General features: G+C 40.1%; 13 protein-coding genes and 24 non-coding genes across 37 annotated transcripts, besides 2 other annotated features; 9 read left to right on the top strand and 28 right to left on the bottom strand. All coding sequences in view use genetic code 2, as the record gives it.

The window, feature by feature from the left end:
- Positions 1–1,647: a D loop.
- KEG82_t22 lies at positions 1,648–1,713 on the top strand. Its single transcript has one exon. It is a non-coding gene; the product is annotated as a tRNA-Pro (tRNA).
- Positions 1,714–1,715: 2 nt separating this feature from the next.
- KEG82_t21 lies at positions 1,716–1,782 on the bottom strand. Its single transcript has one exon. It is a non-coding gene; the product is annotated as a tRNA-Thr (tRNA).
- Position 1,783: 1 nt separating this feature from the next.
- CYTB (cytochrome b) lies at positions 1,784–2,923 on the bottom strand. The gene has a single exon. The coding sequence runs from the start codon at positions 2,921–2,923 to the stop codon at positions 1,784–1,786; it is 1,140 nt and encodes a 379-aa protein (YP_002004593.1).
- Positions 2,924–2,927: 4 nt separating this feature from the next.
- KEG82_t20 lies at positions 2,928–2,996 on the top strand. The gene has a single exon. It is a non-coding gene; the product is annotated as a tRNA-Glu (tRNA).
- ND6 (NADH dehydrogenase subunit 6) lies at positions 2,997–3,515 on the top strand. Its single transcript has one exon. It carries the CDS (start codon positions 2,997–2,999, stop codon positions 3,513–3,515), a length of 519 nt encoding a protein of 172 aa, YP_002004592.1.
- A 10-nt stretch (positions 3,516–3,525) lies between these two features.
- On the bottom strand, positions 3,526–5,334 carry ND5 (NADH dehydrogenase subunit 5). The gene has a single exon. It carries the CDS (start codon positions 5,332–5,334, stop codon positions 3,526–3,528), a length of 1,809 nt encoding a protein of 602 aa, YP_002004591.1.
- Positions 5,335–5,404, bottom strand: KEG82_t19. The gene has a single exon. It is a non-coding gene; the product is annotated as a tRNA-Leu (tRNA).
- KEG82_t18 lies at positions 5,405–5,464 on the bottom strand. The gene has a single exon. It is a non-coding gene; the product is annotated as a tRNA-Ser (tRNA).
- On the bottom strand, positions 5,465–5,533 carry KEG82_t17. Its single transcript has one exon. It is a non-coding gene; the product is annotated as a tRNA-His (tRNA).
- On the bottom strand, positions 5,529–6,911 carry ND4 (NADH dehydrogenase subunit 4). The gene has a single exon. It carries the CDS (start codon positions 6,909–6,911, stop codon positions 5,529–5,531), a length of 1,383 nt encoding a protein of 460 aa, YP_002004590.1.
- Positions 6,905–7,201, bottom strand: ND4L (NADH dehydrogenase subunit 4L). The gene has a single exon. It carries the CDS (start codon positions 7,199–7,201, stop codon positions 6,905–6,907), a length of 297 nt encoding a protein of 98 aa, YP_002004589.1.
- A 1-nt stretch (position 7,202) lies between these two features.
- Positions 7,203–7,270, bottom strand: KEG82_t16. The gene has a single exon. It is a non-coding gene; the product is annotated as a tRNA-Arg (tRNA).
- Positions 7,271–7,272: 2 nt separating this feature from the next.
- Positions 7,273–7,620, bottom strand: ND3 (NADH dehydrogenase subunit 3). The gene has a single exon. It carries the CDS (start codon positions 7,618–7,620, stop codon positions 7,273–7,275), a length of 348 nt encoding a protein of 115 aa, YP_002004588.1.
- On the bottom strand, positions 7,621–7,690 carry KEG82_t15. Its single transcript has one exon. It is a non-coding gene; the product is annotated as a tRNA-Gly (tRNA).
- Positions 7,691–8,474, bottom strand: COX3 (cytochrome c oxidase subunit III). The gene has a single exon. A coding segment is annotated over exon 1 (784 nt).
- Positions 8,474–9,154, bottom strand: ATP6 (ATP synthase F0 subunit 6). The gene has a single exon. It carries the CDS (start codon positions 9,152–9,154, stop codon positions 8,474–8,476), a length of 681 nt encoding a protein of 226 aa, YP_002004586.1.
- Positions 9,109–9,315, bottom strand: ATP8 (ATP synthase F0 subunit 8). The gene has a single exon. The coding sequence runs from the start codon at positions 9,313–9,315 to the stop codon at positions 9,109–9,111; it is 207 nt and encodes a 68-aa protein (YP_002004585.1).
- A 1-nt stretch (position 9,316) lies between these two features.
- Positions 9,317–9,383, bottom strand: KEG82_t14. Its single transcript has one exon. It is a non-coding gene; the product is annotated as a tRNA-Lys (tRNA).
- Positions 9,384–9,386: 3 nt separating this feature from the next.
- Positions 9,387–10,070, bottom strand: COX2 (cytochrome c oxidase subunit II). The gene has a single exon. It carries the CDS (start codon positions 10,068–10,070, stop codon positions 9,387–9,389), a length of 684 nt encoding a protein of 227 aa, YP_002004584.1.
- KEG82_t13 lies at positions 10,071–10,139 on the bottom strand. Its single transcript has one exon. It is a non-coding gene; the product is annotated as a tRNA-Asp (tRNA).
- A 3-nt stretch (positions 10,140–10,142) lies between these two features.
- On the top strand, positions 10,143–10,214 carry KEG82_t12. Its single transcript has one exon. It is a non-coding gene; the product is annotated as a tRNA-Ser (tRNA).
- On the bottom strand, positions 10,211–11,755 carry COX1 (cytochrome c oxidase subunit I). Its single transcript has one exon. The coding sequence runs from the start codon at positions 11,753–11,755 to the stop codon at positions 10,211–10,213; it is 1,545 nt and encodes a 514-aa protein (YP_002004583.1).
- A 7-nt stretch (positions 11,756–11,762) lies between these two features.
- On the top strand, positions 11,763–11,829 carry KEG82_t11. The gene has a single exon. It is a non-coding gene; the product is annotated as a tRNA-Tyr (tRNA).
- KEG82_t10 lies at positions 11,829–11,895 on the top strand. The gene has a single exon. It is a non-coding gene; the product is annotated as a tRNA-Cys (tRNA).
- Positions 11,896–11,928: an origin of replication.
- On the top strand, positions 11,929–12,001 carry KEG82_t09. Its single transcript has one exon. It is a non-coding gene; the product is annotated as a tRNA-Asn (tRNA).
- A 2-nt stretch (positions 12,002–12,003) lies between these two features.
- Positions 12,004–12,072, top strand: KEG82_t08. Its single transcript has one exon. It is a non-coding gene; the product is annotated as a tRNA-Ala (tRNA).
- A 4-nt stretch (positions 12,073–12,076) lies between these two features.
- Positions 12,077–12,143, bottom strand: KEG82_t07. The gene has a single exon. It is a non-coding gene; the product is annotated as a tRNA-Trp (tRNA).
- On the bottom strand, positions 12,144–13,185 carry ND2 (NADH dehydrogenase subunit 2). The gene has a single exon. A coding segment is annotated over exon 1 (1,042 nt).
- Positions 13,186–13,254, bottom strand: KEG82_t06. The gene has a single exon. It is a non-coding gene; the product is annotated as a tRNA-Met (tRNA).
- Positions 13,255–13,257: 3 nt separating this feature from the next.
- Positions 13,258–13,331, top strand: KEG82_t05. Its single transcript has one exon. It is a non-coding gene; the product is annotated as a tRNA-Gln (tRNA).
- Positions 13,329–13,397, bottom strand: KEG82_t04. The gene has a single exon. It is a non-coding gene; the product is annotated as a tRNA-Ile (tRNA).
- Positions 13,398–14,352, bottom strand: ND1 (NADH dehydrogenase subunit 1). Its single transcript has one exon. A coding segment is annotated over exon 1 (955 nt).
- Positions 14,353–14,355: 3 nt separating this feature from the next.
- Positions 14,356–14,431, bottom strand: KEG82_t03. The gene has a single exon. It is a non-coding gene; the product is annotated as a tRNA-Leu (tRNA).
- KEG82_r01 lies at positions 14,432–16,007 on the bottom strand. The gene has a single exon. It is a non-coding gene; the product is annotated as a l-rRNA (ribosomal RNA).
- A 1-nt stretch (position 16,008) lies between these two features.
- On the bottom strand, positions 16,009–16,078 carry KEG82_t02. The gene has a single exon. It is a non-coding gene; the product is annotated as a tRNA-Val (tRNA).
- KEG82_r02 lies at positions 16,079–17,034 on the bottom strand. Its single transcript has one exon. It is a non-coding gene; the product is annotated as a s-rRNA (ribosomal RNA).
- Positions 17,035–17,104, bottom strand: KEG82_t01. The gene has a single exon. It is a non-coding gene; the product is annotated as a tRNA-Phe (tRNA).

Raw genomic sequence — 17,104 nt, 5'->3', positions numbered from 1 at the left:
TTTTTGTTTGTGCTAGTCGTGGTGGGGTCTTGGGTGTCATGTCAGTATGAAGGTAGAATGGAAAGAGGATACGGGTTTGGTTATAGTGTGATAGGTGTGATGGTGATTCTGGGGTAGTGTTTTGGGTTAGCTGGGTAAAAGGTGATTGGAGTTATAGTTAAATTTACAGTTGGGTTTAAGTGTTTGAAATTAATTTCAAAAGGTTGGAAAGCCTTTGAACAATACTGACATGTCAGCCAAGGTTTTAGATGTCTTAAAAAGAATTATTTTTGAAAAAGTTGGGTAGGTTAATAATTTTACAATACTGATTTAGTAGTTAATAACAGTTCTAGTTGAGTAGGCAGTGCGGGAAGCTCTTGTTTTTGGGGTTTGGCAAGGGCGAATGTACCAAATCTGTGAAAAATTTAGAACGGGGGGTAGGGGGGTTTGTCTAAGATAACTGGGTATTAAATTAACGCGTGCGTGTATGCGTGTATGCGTGTATGCGTGTATGCGTGTATGCGTGTATGCGTGTATGCGTGTATGCGTGTATGCGTGTATGCGTGTATGCGTGTATGCGTGTATGCGTGTATGCGTGTATGCGTGTATGCGTGTATGCGTGTATGCGTGTATGCGTGTATGCGTGTATGCGTGTATGCGTGTATGCGTGTATACGTGTATACGTGTATACGTGTATACGTGTATACGTGTATACGTGTATACGTGTATACGTGTATACGTGTATACGTGTATACGTGTATGCGTGTATGCGTGTATGCGTGTATGCGTGTATGCGTGTATGCGTGTATGCGTGTATACGTGCGTTCGTACGTGTATACGTGCGTTCGTACGTGCAGTTCATGTGCATGCGTATACACATGAGCTGTTTAAGAGTTCTATGTCCTTCGAGCATGGATTAAATAGCCCCTATGATAATTATGAGGATAAAGAAGGTACATGCTTAGTCCAGCTACAATAAGTGCACCTGGACGCGGGCCGGCGTAGGCCAATGGTGAGTCCAAGCATCCCCGAAAATTAAAAGATACCAGAGGCACCACAATTCAACTGATGCCAAGGTCACGGACTAAATAGGAATTGAACCATCGAGATGTCTTATTTAAGAGGAACGAATGAGTGACCGAACTTGTTATGGCCCTGAAGTAAGAACCAGATGCCAGGTATAGTTTCAGTATAGCTACCCCCAAGTTTTATGGGCCCGGAGCGAGAAGAGGAGCATTATGTGAGCGGGTTGATGGTTTCACGGAGGATGGTAGTTCCACTAGGAATAATACGGGTGATTATCCGTTTTGACGAGAAATATCGAACTTGATATGTGCCTTGTCCGATTAATGTAGAGATGTGCTATATCCGATTAATAAACTTATGAGCCTTATAAAATCAAGCGATTGATTAGGTTGTGGATAGCCATGGGGTACAGATTTGGTATTGAGTTACACATAGAGTGTTTTATGCACGATCAATAGGGACAATGTACATGCTTATAAGCATGTGGGCTGGAGTTGTATGTACGATATACATAATATGTGCCATGTAAGATTATGCATAATATGTACCCATGCATAATATATGGGGAAAGGCGCAGAATGCACGACGTACATAGGGCGGTTTATCGCAGTTATAATTAATGGGGGTGTTTTCCTAATTTTGCAAGGAGTAGTTTAAATAGAATTTCAGCTTTGGGGGCTGAAGGTGGGGCTGGTGCTTCTTCCTTGAGATGCCCTGGGGAGAGGGATTCTCCATTTCCGGTTTACAAGACCGGGGTATTAGATGTACTACAAGGGCTCTATCACTTAAGTATTTTATTTTCTATTAGGCTTACTGTTGGTATAGCAATGAGGATAAGGGAGAAATATAGGATAGATGCTGCTTGGCCGATGGTGATGAAAGGGTGTTCAACGGGTTGCCCTCCAATTCAGGTAAGGGTGAATAGGTCGGCTACTAGGATTCAGAATAGGCATTGGCTTAGAGGTCGGAATATCATGCTTTGTTGTTTAGCTGTTTGGAGTAAGGGGATAATAGCTAGAATTAAGATGGAGAAGATTAGGGCTAGTACTCCTCCTAGTTTGTTGGGAATGGATCGTAGGATAGCATAGGCAAATAGGAAGTATCACTCTGGTTTAATATGGGGTGGAGTGCTGAGGGGGTTGGCTGGGGTGTAGTTGTCAGGGTCTCCTAGGAGGTCGGGAGAAAAGAATACTAGGGTTATGAGTGGGAGAATGAGGAGAATAAGTCCTAGTAGGTCTTTAATTGTGTAGTAAGGGTGGAATGGGATTTTGTCGGGGTTTGATGGAATGCCTAGTGGGTTATTAGATCCTGTTTCGTGGAGAAAGAGGAGGTGCACTATGACTAAGGCTGTGATAATGAAAGGTAAGATAAAGTGGAAAGCGAAGAATCGGGTTAGTGTAGCTTTATCGACGGAGAAACCGCCTCAGATCCATTCGACTAGGTTGGTGCCGATGTAGGGGATTGCTGAAAGTAGGTTGGTAATTACTGTGGCGCCTCAGAAGGATATTTGTCCTCATGGGAGGACATACCCTATAAAGGCTGTGGCTATTACCGTGAAGAGTAGAATAATTCCGATGTTTCAAGTTTCTGATAGTACGAAAGAGCCGTAGTATAGTCCTCGGCCTACATGGATGAATAAACATAGGAAGAATATAGATGCTCCGTTGGCGTGGAGGTATCGAATTACTCACCCGTAGTTTACGTCTCGGCAGATATGGGTAACGGAGGAGAATGCAGTTGTTGTGTCTGCTGTGTAGTGTATTGCTAGGAATAACCCTGTAATAATCTGGAGGGCTAGACAGGCTCCTAGAAGGGAGCCGAAGTTTCATCATGAGGAGATATTAGATGGAGCTGGAAGGTCAATAAATGAACTGTTTATAATTTTGATTAGAGGGTGGTTTTTTCGGATGTTGGTCATTAAAGTTTTTGTAGTTGAAATACAACGATGATTTTTCATGTCATTAGTCATGGTTTAACTCCATGTAGGAACTATGGCTTATGTTGTGTTTATGTTGAGTGTTGGTTTTGTATTAGGGTTTATGAGTTTTTCTTCAAAGCCTTCACCTATTTATGGTGGTGTTGGACTTATTGTTAGTGGGGCTGTGGGTTGTGGCATAGTTATAAATTTTGGGGGTTCTTTTGTGGGTTTGATGGTATTTTTAATTTATTTAGGGGGAATGCTTGTGGTTTTTGGTTATACTACTGCTATAGCTACTGAGGAGTACCCTGAGACTTGGGGATCTAGTGTTGTTATTTGGGGAGCTTTGTTGTTAGGGTTAATGATGGAGTTGTTGATGATAATGTTAATGGTTGGGTATGAGGGGTTAGGTGGAGTTGGTTTTGTTGGTTTGGAGAATTGAGTTATGTTTGTAGATAAGGAGATTGGTGTAGTTCGTGAGGATTCTTTGGGAGTTACAGCTCTTTATGGCAAGACTAGTTGATTTGTTATGGTTGCTGCGTGGTCTTTGTTTGTTAGTGTTTTAATTGTTATTGAGATTATTCGGGGGTAGGTGTGGATTGTTAAATGATTAAGAGGGTGGTCAGGAGGATAGAGGTCAGGAATGTAAAAAAGTATAGTTTAATGAGGCCTTTTTGATTGGATACTACAATTGAAGTGGTTATTTGTAGGTGAGATAGGTTTTTTGGTATTGTTTTTTCTAGTCAGATTAGGTCTAGTAATAGGGATGCCGTTTTTTGGCTCATGTTTAGGTTGAGTGATGGTATAAGGCGGTGCATGGTAGTTGGGAAATATCCTAGTTGTTCTGAGAATTTGAATATGTTTGAGGGAAGTTTGAATTTTAGGTTCTTTGTTATAAGGTTTAGTTCTATTGCTAAGGCAAATCCTGTGATGGTTACTATCAGGGCTGTTAATTTTAGGTAAGTGGGCATTGTTATTTGTGGTAAGTTTATGGGAGGGGTGTTATAGGATAAGAAGAATCCAGCGAAAATGCTACCAAATGCTAGGCGTTTAATTGAGTTGATTAATAGAGGGTTGTTTTCATTGATATTAATTGTGGTTGTGAATCGAGGTTGATTTGTTAATACGTAGAAGATGATTCGTGTGCTGTAGATGGCAGTTAAGGAAGTGGCAATTAGTGTAATTACTAGGGCTCAGGCGTTGGTGTTTGAGGTGTTTGCGGATTCAATGATTAGGTCTTTTGAGTAGAAGCCTGTTAGAAAGGGCATGCCCGTTAGTGCAAGGCTTCCAATGATAAGGGATGAGGATGTGAAGGGCATGGCTTTAAATAAGCCTCCTATTTTTCGAATATCTTGTTCGTCATTTAAGTTATGGATAATGGATCCGGAGCATATGAAGAGTATGGCTTTGAAGAATGCGTGGTTGCAGATATGGAGGAAGGCTAAATGGGGTTGGTTAATGCCGATGGTAACTATTATTAGGCCTAGTTGGCTGGAAGTGGAGAAGGCTACAATTTTTTTAATGTCGTTTTGTGTGAGAGCGCATATTGCTGTGAATAGTGTGGTGATAGCGCCAAGGCATAGTGCTATGGTTTGGATGGTTTTGTTATTTTCTATTATAGGGTAAAATCGAATTAGGAGGAAAATTCCTGCTACGACTATTGTGCTGGAATGGAGTAGGGCTGATACTGGAGTTGGGCCCTCTATTGCTGATGGTAGTCATGGATGTAATCCGAATTGGGCGGACTTTCCGGTGGCTGCTAGGAGTAAACCGATCAGTGGAATGATATTAGGGTCTTGATTTAGTATAAATATTTGTTGAAATTCTCATGTGTTTGAATATAATAGAAATCATGCTATGGCTAGGATAAATCCAATGTCCCCAATACGATTGTACAGGATTGCTTGTAGGGCTGCTGTATTTGCATCGGTTCGTCCGTACCATCAGCCGATTAATAGGAATGATATAATACCGACTCCTTCTCAGCCGATAAATAGTTGGAACAGGTTGTTAGCTGTTACTAGGATTATTATAGTGATAAGAAATATAAGGAGATATTTGAAGAATTGATTAATGTTGGGGTCAGTGTTTATGTATCATATTGAGAATTCTATAATAGATCATGTGACGAATAGTGCTACTGGTACAAATAGAATGGAGAAATGGTCTAGTTTGAAGCTAAGGGACAGTTTTAGGGTTTGAATTGTTATTCAGTGTCAGTTGGAGATAATTATTTCTTGTCCTGAGAATATGAATAGTGTGGTTGGAATAAGGCTGGTAATGAAGGCGCATGCGATAGAAGATTTCACGTGAAGTGCGAAGGGGGCGTTTTTGTAATTAGTTAAATTTATAGCGATTGGTAGGGCTAGGATTGTAAGTGTGATTAGGGTGAGGGAGGAGAATAAATTTATTACTTTTATTTGGAGTTGCACCAATTTTTTGGTTCCTAAGACCAACGGATAACTCTTATCCTTTAAAAGTTGAGGAAGCCATATTTTTATGTATGGAGTTAAGAATTAGCAGTTCTTGTGTTTCTTTCTCGGTAGATAAGAGGGTTTGAGCTTCTATTGCTGGATTCACAATCTAGTGTTTTGTTTAAACTATATCTACATAATGTTGGGCCTAGGATAGTTTTGGGATTTAGGGTGAGGAATAGTAGGGGAAGTATATGTATGGATATTAGGGTGTTTTCTCGTGTGAATGAAGGGTTGAGGTTATGTGTATGGAATGTAGGTTTTCCTCGTTGTGTGGTGATTAGTATGTAAAGGGAGTAGAGGGCGGTGATTAATATGTTTAAGCCTATTAGGATGATTGAAATATTTGACCATGAGAAGGATGCTATTATTACAAATAATTCCCCGATTAGATTAATGGAGGGGGGTAGAGCTAGGTTGGTTAAGCTTGCTAGTAGTCATCAGGTTGCTATGAGGGGTAGAAGGGTTTGAAGTCCTCGTGCTAATAATATGGTTCGGCTGTGGATTCGTTCATAGTTTGAGTTGGCAAGGCAGAATAGTATGGATGATGTAAGTCCATGGGCGATCATTAGGGCTGTTGCTCCCATGAAACTTCATGGAGTTTGGATGAGAATAGCTACGATGACTAATGCTATGTGACTGACGGATGAGTAGGCAATGAGTGATTTTAGGTCTGTCTGTCGTAGGCAGATAGAGCTAGTTATAATTATCCCTCATAAGCATAGTATAAGGAATGGATATGCTATAGCTTTTGTTGTAGGATCAAGGATGATAGTAATTCGTATTATACCATAACCACCTAGTTTTAGGAGTACGGCTGCAAGGACTATTGAGCCAGCAATGGGTGCTTCTACATGGGCTTTTGGTAGTCACAGGTGGAAACCATATAGTGGTATTTTGACTATAAATGCTATAATGCATGCTATTCATAGTAGATTGCTTGATCATGAGTTGGGTAATTCTTTGAGTCAAAAATTTATTGTTAGAAGGTTTAGTGAGCCTATAGAGTTTTGTAAGTGGATTAGTGCTACGAGAAGTGGTAGGGATCCAATGAGGGTGTAAAATAGGAAGTATAATCCTGCATTTAGTCGTTCTGTCTGGTTACCTCAGCGGGTGATGATGATAAGAGTTGGAATTAATGTAGCTTCAAATAGAATGTAGAATAGGATTAGTTCATTGGCGGTGAATGTTATAACTAGGAATATTTGTAGGGAGATTAGTATGGATAGATAGGACTTTTTGCGAAGTCAGGGTTCTTTTTTGAGGTGGTATTGGCTTGCTATAATTATAAGAGGTAATAATCATATTGTTAAAATTAGAAGTGGCGATGATAGTGGATCGGAGAAAAAGTTTATAGAGAAGTTATTGCTGTTGTTGTTAGGCTGGTTTAGGAAGGATAGGCCTATGAAGCTGATTAATAAGCTGTAGGAGGTTGTGTTGATTCAGATTTTAGAGTTGTTTGAGTATCAAGTTACTGGGAATAATATAATTGTTGGGACAATGATTTTTAGCATTGAAGGAGATTGAGGTTTTGGATATAGTCTAGGCCATATGTGTTGGAGACTATAACCAAAAGAGCCAGGCCTACGGCTGCTTCGCATGCTGCGAAGACTAGTAATAGAATAGGTATTATGAAGGATATTGTGAAATGTATATTTAGGATAATAAGGGTGCTTAAGATAAATATGGAGAGTATTATGCCCTCTAGACATAGAAGTGAGGATATTAGGTGGGAGCGAAACACCAATGTACCTAAAAGGGCGGTGGCAAAGGCCAGAATAATATTGATAAAGATTGAGGGCATGTTAGTAGTTATGGGTGGGTCATAATCTAATGAGTCGAAATCATTTATTTTAGTTTAAACTAACTACCATACTATTCTTCTCATTCTAGCCCTTTCTGGGACCATTCGTAGGCTAGGCCTGCTGCCAGAATGGAAATTAGTAGAAGGGCTACTGTTAGTATAAGATTTAGGTTGATTGTTTGGGATGCTCAGGGGAGCGGTAGGAGAAGAGCAATTTCTAGGTCGAATAGGAGGAATGTAATGGCTACCAGGAAGAATTTTATAGAGAATGGTAAGCGGGCAGATTCTATTGGGTCAAAGCCGCATTCATAAGAGCTATATTTTTCTGTGTAGACGTTTAGTTGTGGAAGTCAGAATGCGATTACTACGAGTAGTAAGGCTAGGAAAATATCAATTATTAAAGTCAGAGAGAGATTTATTATTCTTTTTCGGGTTTCGCCGAAACTAATTGATTGGAAGTCAATTGTACTGGGTTAATACTAAAAGAATAGGATCCTCATCAATAGATAGAAACGTAGAGGAATAGTCATACTACGTCAACGAAATGTCAGTATCAGGCTGCTGCTTCGAATCCAAAATGATGATTGGATGTGAAGTGAAATTTTAGTTGACGAAAGAAACAGACAGTTAGGAAAGTTGATCCGATAATTACATGTAATCCGTGAAAGCCGGTTGCCATAAAGAAAGTTGAGCCATAGACTCCGTCCGAAATTGTGAAAGATGTTTCGAAATATTCGGAGGCTTGGAGAAGTGTAAAATAGATGCCTAGGGAAATAGTGATTAGTAGGGCTTGAAGTATATGTGTTCGGTTGCCTTCTATTAAATCATGGTGGGCTCAAGTAATGGATACGCCTGAAGCCAGTAGGACGGCTGTGTTGAGTAATGGTACTTCAAGAGGATTTAGTGGGTGAATGCCTGTTGGGGGTCAACAGCCGCCTAGTTCGGGAGTGGGGGCTAGGCTGGAATGGTAGAAGGCTCAAAAGAAGCCTGCGAAGAAGAAAATCTCTGAGATGATGAATAGGATTATCCCATATCGTAGACCTTTTTGGACAGCTTGGGTATGATGTCCTTGGAATGTTCCTTCTCGCACAACATCACGTCATCACTGGTATATAGTTAATAAATTGGTTAGTAGTCCTAGGGTGAGGAGAGTATTGGAGTTGTGGTGGAATCATATGGCAAGGCCGGATGTTATTAGAAGGGCGGAGAGGGCTCCTGTGAGGGGTCAGGGACTGGGGTTAACTATGTGGTAGGCGTGGGTTTGGTGGGTCATTAGGTGTTGTCGTGTAGATAAAGGCTAACTAGTAGGGTAAAAACGTAGGCTTGAATTAGGGCGACGGCAAATTCAAGGATTGTAAGGAGAATGAGAATAATAAATGTAATTGAAGCAGTGGCAGGACTGATTGAGGTTAATACTAAGGTGGCTCCGCCAATTAAGTGTATGAGTAGATGGCCTGCTGTAATGTTGGCTGTCAATCGTACGGCCAATGCTATAGGTTGAATGAAAAGGCTAATGGTTTCAATAATTACTAGTATAGGGATAAGGGGAACTGGTGTTCCTTGTGGTAGTAGATGGGCCAAGGATATTTTTGTTTTATGGCGAAAGCCTGTAATGACTGCGGCAGCTCATAGTGGAATGGCCATGCCTAAGTTCATTGATAGTTGAGTGGTAGGGGTGAATGAGTGGGGTAATAGACCTAGTAAGTTGGTTGATCCGATAAATAGGATTAGTGAAATTAATATAAGTGATCAGGTTCGTCCTTTAATGCTGTGTATCATTATTAGTTGTTTTAATACTAGTTGAATGAGTCATTGCTGTAAAGAAGTCAATCGGCTGGTAATAAGACGGGTGGGTGAAGGGAATAGAATACTAGGGATTGCAATGATTAGAATCACAATAGGGATTCCTACAATTGTTGGGGTAATGAAAGAGGCAAATAGATTTTCGTTCATTTTGTTTCTCAAGGGCTTACATGTTTATTTATGCTAATAGTTTTTAGTTCCGGGTTTAATGGGTAGTTAAATTTTGAGACTTTTAGTTGAAAAATGATAAACAGGGTTAAGATCATCGAAAGAATTGTAATAAGTCATGTTGATGTATCTAGTTGGGGCATCTCACTGTGGAAAGATTTGAGCTTTCAGTCTTTAACTTAAAAGGTTAATGCTAGTTAGCTTCACGGTGATGTTAAAATATAGATAACAATCACTCCTCGAAATGTTTTAGGGGGACTAGCTCGAGTACGATGGGTATGAAGCTGTGGTTTGCGCCGCAAATTTCTGAGCATTGGCCATAATAGATGCCAGGACGCGAAGTCATTAAGGTTGCTTGGTTTAGGCGCCCCGGGATAGCATCTGTTTTTACACCTAGTGAGGGTACGGCTCATGAGTGTAATACGTCTTCTGAAGAGATAAGTATTCGAATTGATAGTTCTGTAGGTAGTACAACTCGGTTGTCTACTTCGAGCAGACGAAGTTCTCCGGGCTTGAGGTCCGATGATGGAACTATGTATGAGTCGAAAGACAGATCTTCGTAATCTGTGTATTCATAGCTTCAGTACCATTGATGACCTATGGTTTTAAGGGTTAATGAAGGAGTAGTGATTTCATCCATTATGTATAGGATACGTAGGGATGGGAGGGCGATAAGAATTAGAATGATTGCAGGTAGGATAGTTCATACTGTTTCTACTTCTTGTGCGTCCATGGTGCTGGTGTGTATGAGTTTGGTGGTGAGTATTAGAGAGATGATATAGAGAACTAGAGAACTAATTAGGAATACAATTATTAAAGTATGATCATGAAAGTATAGGAGCTCTTCCATGATGGGGGAAGCAGCATCCTGAAATCCCAATTGAACTGGATAAGCCATGAAGATATATAGGGGTTCAACCTATAAGTTAACTTTGACAAAGTTATGTAATTGTTTTACTAATATCTTGAATGGAGAAAGTCATAGTGGTTATGGGGTTGGCTTGAAACCAGTTATAGAGGGTTCGATTCCTTCCTTTCTTAGGGTATCTTTACATATGCGGGTTCTTCGAATGTATGGTAAGGTGGAGGACAGCCGTGTAGTCACTCTAGATTTGTTGGTGTGAGTTCTACTATTAGGACTTCTCGTTTTGAAGCAAAAGCTTCTCAGATTATAAAAATTATTAGTATTACTGCTGTTAAGGAGATGAAAGAGCCAATGGATGATACGGTATTTCATATTGTATAAGCATCGGGATAGTCTGAATAGCGTCGTGGTATTCCGGATAGGCCTAGGAAGTGTTGAGGGAAAAAGGTTATATTTACGCCTACAAATATGATTGCAAAGTGAATCTTTGCTCAAGTGTCATCTAGCGTATAACCTGAGAATAGAGGGAATCAGTGTGCAAATCCTCCTATGATAGCGAAAACTGCTCCTATTGACAATACATAATGGAAATGTGCTACTACGTAGTATGTGTCGTGAAGGACAATATCTAAAGATGAGTTGGCAAGTACAATTCCTGTTAGTCCTCCAACCGTAAATAGGAAGATAAAGCCTAGAGCTCATAATATGGCAGGTGATCATTTGATATTGCCGCCATGTAATGTAGCTAATCAGCTGAAGACTTTTACGCCCGTGGGGATAGCGATGATTATAGTAGCTGATGTGAAGTATGCGCGGGTGTCTACGTCCATACCAACTGTGAATATATGGTGAGCTCACACAATAAAGCCTAAGAAGCCAATGGATATTATGGCTCAAACTATACCCATATACCCGAATGGTTCTTTTTTGCCTGAATAATATGTGACGATATGAGAGATTATTCCGAAACCAGGTAGAATTAGAATATATACTTCGGGGTGTCCGAAGAATCAGAATAAGTGTTGATATAAAATAGGATCTCCACCTCCAGCAGGATCGAAGAAAGTAGTATTTAGGTTGCGGTCAGTTAAGAGTATTGTAATACCTGCTGCTAAGACTGGTAAAGATAGTAGTAGGAGTACAGCTGTAATTATTACAGATCATACAAATAAGGGGGTTTGGTATTGTGATATGGCTGGGGGTTTTATGTTAATTACTGTGGTGATGAAGTTAATAGCCCCTAAAATAGAAGATACTCCTGCTAGATGTAGGGAGAAGATGGTTAGGTCTACGGAAGCTCCTGCATGGGCTAAATTTCCTGCTAGGGGTGGATATACTGTTCACCCTGTCCCTGCACCAGCTTCTACTATTGAGGAAGCAAGAAGGAGAAGAAAGGATGGGGGTAGGAGTCAGAAGCTCATGTTGTTTATTCGAGGAAATGCTATATCAGGCGCTCCAATTATTAGAGGGACTAATCAATTACCGAAGCCACCAATTATAATAGGTATTACTATAAAGAAGATTATGACGAAAGCATGGGCCGTGACAATCACATTATAAATTTGGTCGTCTCCTAATAGAGTTCCTGGTTGGCCAAGTTCCGCACGAATAAGGAGGCTGAGGGCTGTTCCTACTATACCTGCTCAGGCTCCAAATAATAAGTAAAGAGTTCCGATATCTTTATGGTTTGTTGAGTATAATCAACGGTTGATGAACATAAGTATTGGTAAAATGGCTGAGATAGAGGCATTGGACTGTAAATCTAAAGACAGAGGTAACCCTCTTTTTACCAGCTCTGAGGTGAATTTTCATATTGAATTGCAAATTCAAAGAAGCAGCTTCAATTCTGCCGGGGCTTCTCCCGCCTTTTTTCCCCTGGCGGCGGGAGAAGTAGATTGAAGCCAGTTGACTAGGGTATTTAGCTGTTAACTAAATTTTCGTGGGGTTGGAGCCCACCAGTCTAGGTGAGGATTTAGCTTAAATAAAGTAATTGGTTTGCGTCCAATTGATGTAGGATAGAGTCTTGCAGTCCTTATTAGCAGAAATTAAGTATTGTTTACTTTCTTAGGGCTTTGAAGGCTCTTGGTCTACTTAACCTAAATTTCTAGCTTAATGTTAGTAGAATTGGTGATAAGGGGAGGGATAGGGTAGATAGGGCAATTAATGGTGGTAAAAATAGTGTGTATTTTGTTGTTTGGAATTGTCATTTTATTTTTATGTTGTTGAATGTGGGGAACATTGTTAGGGAGGTAGAATAGATTAGTCGTATGTAGAAGTAAAGATTTAGGAGTGCTATGATTACTATGATTGTGGCTATAATGATGTTGTTGTTTTTTGTTAGTTCTTGTACGATTACCCATTTGGGCAGGAAGCCTGTGAGTGGTGGTAGTCCTCCTAGGGATAGAAGGGATGTTAGGATTATTAGAGTAATTGTTGGGCTTTTGTTTCATAGGATTGATAGGGTGAGTGTGGTGGTATTTGTGTTGATATTGAGTATGGTGAATAAGGTGATGGTTAATATTAGATAAATTAGTAAGTTTAGGATTGTTAGGGATGGGCAGAATATTAGGACGGCTATTATTCAGCCTATGTGGGCGATGGATGAGTAGGCTAGGATTTTTCGTAATTGGGTTTGGTTTAGTCCTCCTCAACCTCCTACTAGAACTGATAATAAGGCGAATGCTAGGAGGATATTTATGTTTATTGATGGGTAAATTTGTATTATGATAGAGATTGGGGCTAGTTTTTGTCATGTTAGGAGAAGTATTCCTGCTATTAGTGTGACTCCTTGGGTTACTTCGGGGACTCAGAAATGGAATGGGGTTATCCCTAGTTTTATTGTTAGTGCGATGATAATTGTAAGGGAGGTAAGCGGGTTATGAGTATTGGTAATGTTTCATTGGCCGGTATGTATAGCGTTGATGACGATGGTTATTATAAGTAGTATGGAAGCTGTTGCTTGTGTTAGGAAGTATTTGGTGGCGGCTTCTGTAGATCGGGGATTAGTTTTTTTTGCGAGGACTGGAATGATGGCTAGTATATTTATTTCTAGTCCTATTCAGATTAGAAGTCAGTGAGAGCTGATTATTGTAAGTATAGTTCCTGTAAAGATAGTTAGGGTAATTGGTATTAGGGCAGTGGGGTTGATTAGTACGGGAAGGATATAAACCAACATTTTCGGGGTATGGGCCCGATAGCTTATTTAGCTGACCTTACTGTGTAGAATGTGGTGTATTTTGGGTAGCACGAAGAATTTTGAATTCTTAGGGGTAGGTTCAATTCCTATTGTTCTAGAAATAAGAGGATTTGAACCTCTATTATTTACTCTATCAAAGTAACTCTTTTGTCAGACATATTTCTATATTTGGGGTGGAATACCCGATGATAGAATAGGAAGGGAAATGTACCATATACATAGTGCTAGGGTCAGTGGTAGGAAATTTTTTCATAGTAAATGTATAAGTTGATCGTATCGGAATCGTGGATATGATGCTCGTACCCATAAAAATAGCGTGATTAAAAGGAGGGCTTTAGTAGCGAATATTGTGGAGTATGCTTGTGGTATGTAAGGGTTATATAGTGTTCCTAGGAATAGAGTTGTGGTTAGGACATTTATTATAATAATGTTTGTGTACTCTGCTATGAAGAATAGGGCAAAAGGGCCTGCAGCGTATTCTACATTAAATCCTGAGACTAACTCTGATTCTCCTTCTGTTAGATCGAAGGGGGCTCGATTGGTTTCTGCTAGGGTGGATACAAACCATATTATGGCTAGTGGTCAGGATGGGATAATGAGCCATGTGAATTCTTGAGTGATAATAAGGGTGGAAAGAGTAAATGATCCATTTATTAGGAGGATGGATAGGAGGATAATGGCTAGAGTGACTTCATATGAAATTGTTTGTGCTACTGCTCGTAGGGCTCCGATAAGGGCATATTTTGAATTAGAAGCCCATCCTGATCAGAGGATGGAGTATACTGCTAAGCTGGATGTAGCTAGTATAAATAGAACTCCTATATTTATATTGATTAAGGGTTGTGGTAGGGGTAGGGGTGTTCATATGATTAGGGCAATAAATAGGGCTAGTGTTGGTGCGGTGATATAAAGTAGTGTAGAGGAGGTTAGGGGGCGTAGTGGTTCTTTGATAAATAGTTTTATAGCATCGGCAAAGGGTTGGAGGAGACCATGGGGTCCTACGATGTTAGGGCCCTTGCGGAGTTGTATGTATCCTAAGATTTTGCGTTCAATTAAGATTAGAAAGGCTATGGCAAGTAGGATAGGAATAATTAGTAGGAGGAGGTTGAGTGTGAACATGTATGTTAAGAAGAGGAATTGAACCTCTGGTTTATAAAGTCTTAAGTTTTATGCAATTGCCGGGCTCTGCCATCTTAACAAGCCCTGGTTTTGGGCAGAATTTTAGTGGTATGTTAGATTAAGTTTACTTCATCTATTTAACTGAGGGCTCTTTGTTAAGTTGGCTCTGTTTCTCTTGTCCTTTCGTACTGGGAGAAGCGTTTAAATAGATAGAAACCGACCTGGATCGCTCCGGTCTGAACTCAGATCACGTAGGACTTTAACCGTTGAACAAACGGGCCGTTAATAGCGGTTACACCATTGGGGTGTCCTGATCCAACATCGAGGTCGTAAACCCTATTGTCGATATGGACTCTATAATAGGATTGCGCTGTTATCCCTAGGGTAACTTGTTCCGTTGATCAAATTAGTTTGGATCAGTTGGTAATTTAGTTTGCTTTGACTGGTGAAGTCTAGGTTAAAATTGTTCGGAGGTTTTATTGTGCTCCGAGGTCACCCCAACCGAAATTTTTAACCCAAGGGTTGATAGTAGTTATGCCTGTTGGCTAGGTTTATTTGTATCTGTGTGGGTTATTTAATTTAAGCTCCATAGGGTCTTCTCGTCTTATTGTTGTATCCCCGCCTCTTCACGGGGAAGTCAATTTCACTGATCTAAAGTAAGAGACAGTTTAACCCTCGTTTGGCCATTCATTCGAGTCCTTAATTAAAGAACAAGTGATTATGCTACCTTTGCACGGTCAGGATACCGCGGCCGTTAAACATGTGTCACTGGGCAGGCAGTGCCTCTAATACTGGTTATGCTGGAGGTGATGTTTTTGGTAAACAGGCGGGGTTAGTTTTTGCCGAGTTCCTTTTACTTTTTTAAATCTTTCCTTAATGCGCTCCTGTGTTGGGTTAACAGTTTGTTGAAGTAAGGTGTCTAGGGTATATTTTATTTTACTTTGCTGTTAACTATCAGTGAGTATTCGGTCTGATATAAGCTTGCGCTGTGGAGAATGGGGATTCTTGTTACTTATATTAACAGTATTACTCCTATTGGATAATAGGTTGGTCCAGTTGATTAGTAGGAGATTAGTGTGAATTGTTGGAATTGAGGGGTATTGTGTGTTGAGCTTTAACGCTTTCTTGGTTGATGGCTGCTTTTAGGCCAACAATGGTGTTAAAGTTATTTACTCTCTATTGAAGGTTGTAGCCTGATCTAAAGAGCTGTTCCTCTTTAGATTAACTTTTAAATTTACGCTAGGTTTAGTAGGTACTTTGGGTAAATTTAAGGTTGAACTAAAATTCTTTCCTGGACAACCAGCTATCACTAGGCTCGTTAGGCTTTTCACCTCTACTCGCAGATTTTTTCACTATTTTGCTACATAGGTGAGTGCGTCCTTATATGACTATCTGTGAGTAGCTCGTCTAGTTTCGGGTCTTCTGACTGAAATTCTTTTTGTCAAGCTGCTTCTGGTTAAGTCATTATGCAAAAGGTACAAGGGGTAGGCTTTGCTTTTTTGTACTTTAAGATATTCTTTCATCTTTCCCTTACGGTACTGTTACTATAGCGCTAGGTAAAATTTCTATCTCCTATACTGTTAATAATTTGTGGTAAATGATTTAGTTGAGTGTTTTATATTTGTTGAGAGGAGTGAAGTTAGGCTAGTATTGGTTTCAAAGTGGTCACGTTGTTGTGAAATCTTCTGGGTGTAAGCCGGGTGCTTTAGTGTTAAGCTACACTTTGAGTATTCCAAGCACACTTTCCAGTATGCTTACCTTGTTACGACTTATCTCCTCTTGTATTTTGAGTGGTAATTAAGGAATTGGTAATAGAAGTTTAGAGGAGGGTGACGGGCGGTGTGTGCGTGCTTCATGGCCCTATTCAATTAAGCTCTCTATTCTTAATTTACTACTAAATCCTCCTTCGGCCTTTAGTTTCATAAAGGTTGTTGTAGTATGTGCTGTTCTGTTATTAGAAAATGTAGCCCATTTCTCTCCACTTCATAGACTACACCTTGACCTAACGTTTTTATGTAATATGCTTGCGCTTACTTTAGGGCCTTGATAGGGTTTGCTGGGGATGGCGGTATATAGATTGAATTAGCAAGAAGTGGTAGGGTTTATCGGGGTTTATCGATTATAGAACAGGCTCCTCTAGGGGGATATAAAGCACCGCCAAGTCCTTTGAGTTTTGAGCTGTTGCTTGTAGTACTCTGGCGAGTAGTATTGTTTGTTAACTACTTAAGTTTATGGCTAAGCATAGTGGGGTATCTAATCCCAGTTTGGGTCTTGGCTGTCGTGTTTTCAGGGTGTTAAAGTCACTTTCGTAGTTTGTTTTATTTTTAGCTGGAGCATTTTACAGCTCAGATAAAATTTAACTTTATTTAAGGGTACTCTTAAACACACTTTACGCCGTGTTAAATTAGTTTGGGTTAATCGTATGACCGCGGTGGCTGGCACGAAATTTACCAACCCTGAGTATCAGTATGGCTTAGTCTAACTTTCGTTAATTGCTTAAGTTTTGTCACTGCTGTGTCCCGTGGGGGTGTGGTTTAGCAAGGCGTAGTGAGCAGCCATCTGGCGTGCTTGATGCCTGCTCCTTTTGATCGTAAGGATCTGGAGGGCATTCTCACTGGGATGCGGTTACTTGCATGTGTAATCCTACTGATAACTAATAAGAAGGCTAGGACCAGACCTATATGTTTATGGGGTTAGCTAACCCGTCTAAGCATTTTCAGTGCTTTGCTTTGGTAGTTTAAGCTACATTAAC

The sequence above is a fragment of the mitochondrial genome of Propithecus coquereli (genome assembly GCF_000956105.1).
Source record: "Propithecus coquereli mitochondrion, complete genome".
In the NCBI taxonomy this organism is placed as follows: Eukaryota; Metazoa; Chordata; class Mammalia; order Primates; family Indriidae; genus Propithecus; species Propithecus coquereli.
The sequence above is the reverse complement of the archived record's forward strand: the minus strand, read 5'-3'. Positions and strand labels throughout refer to the sequence as shown.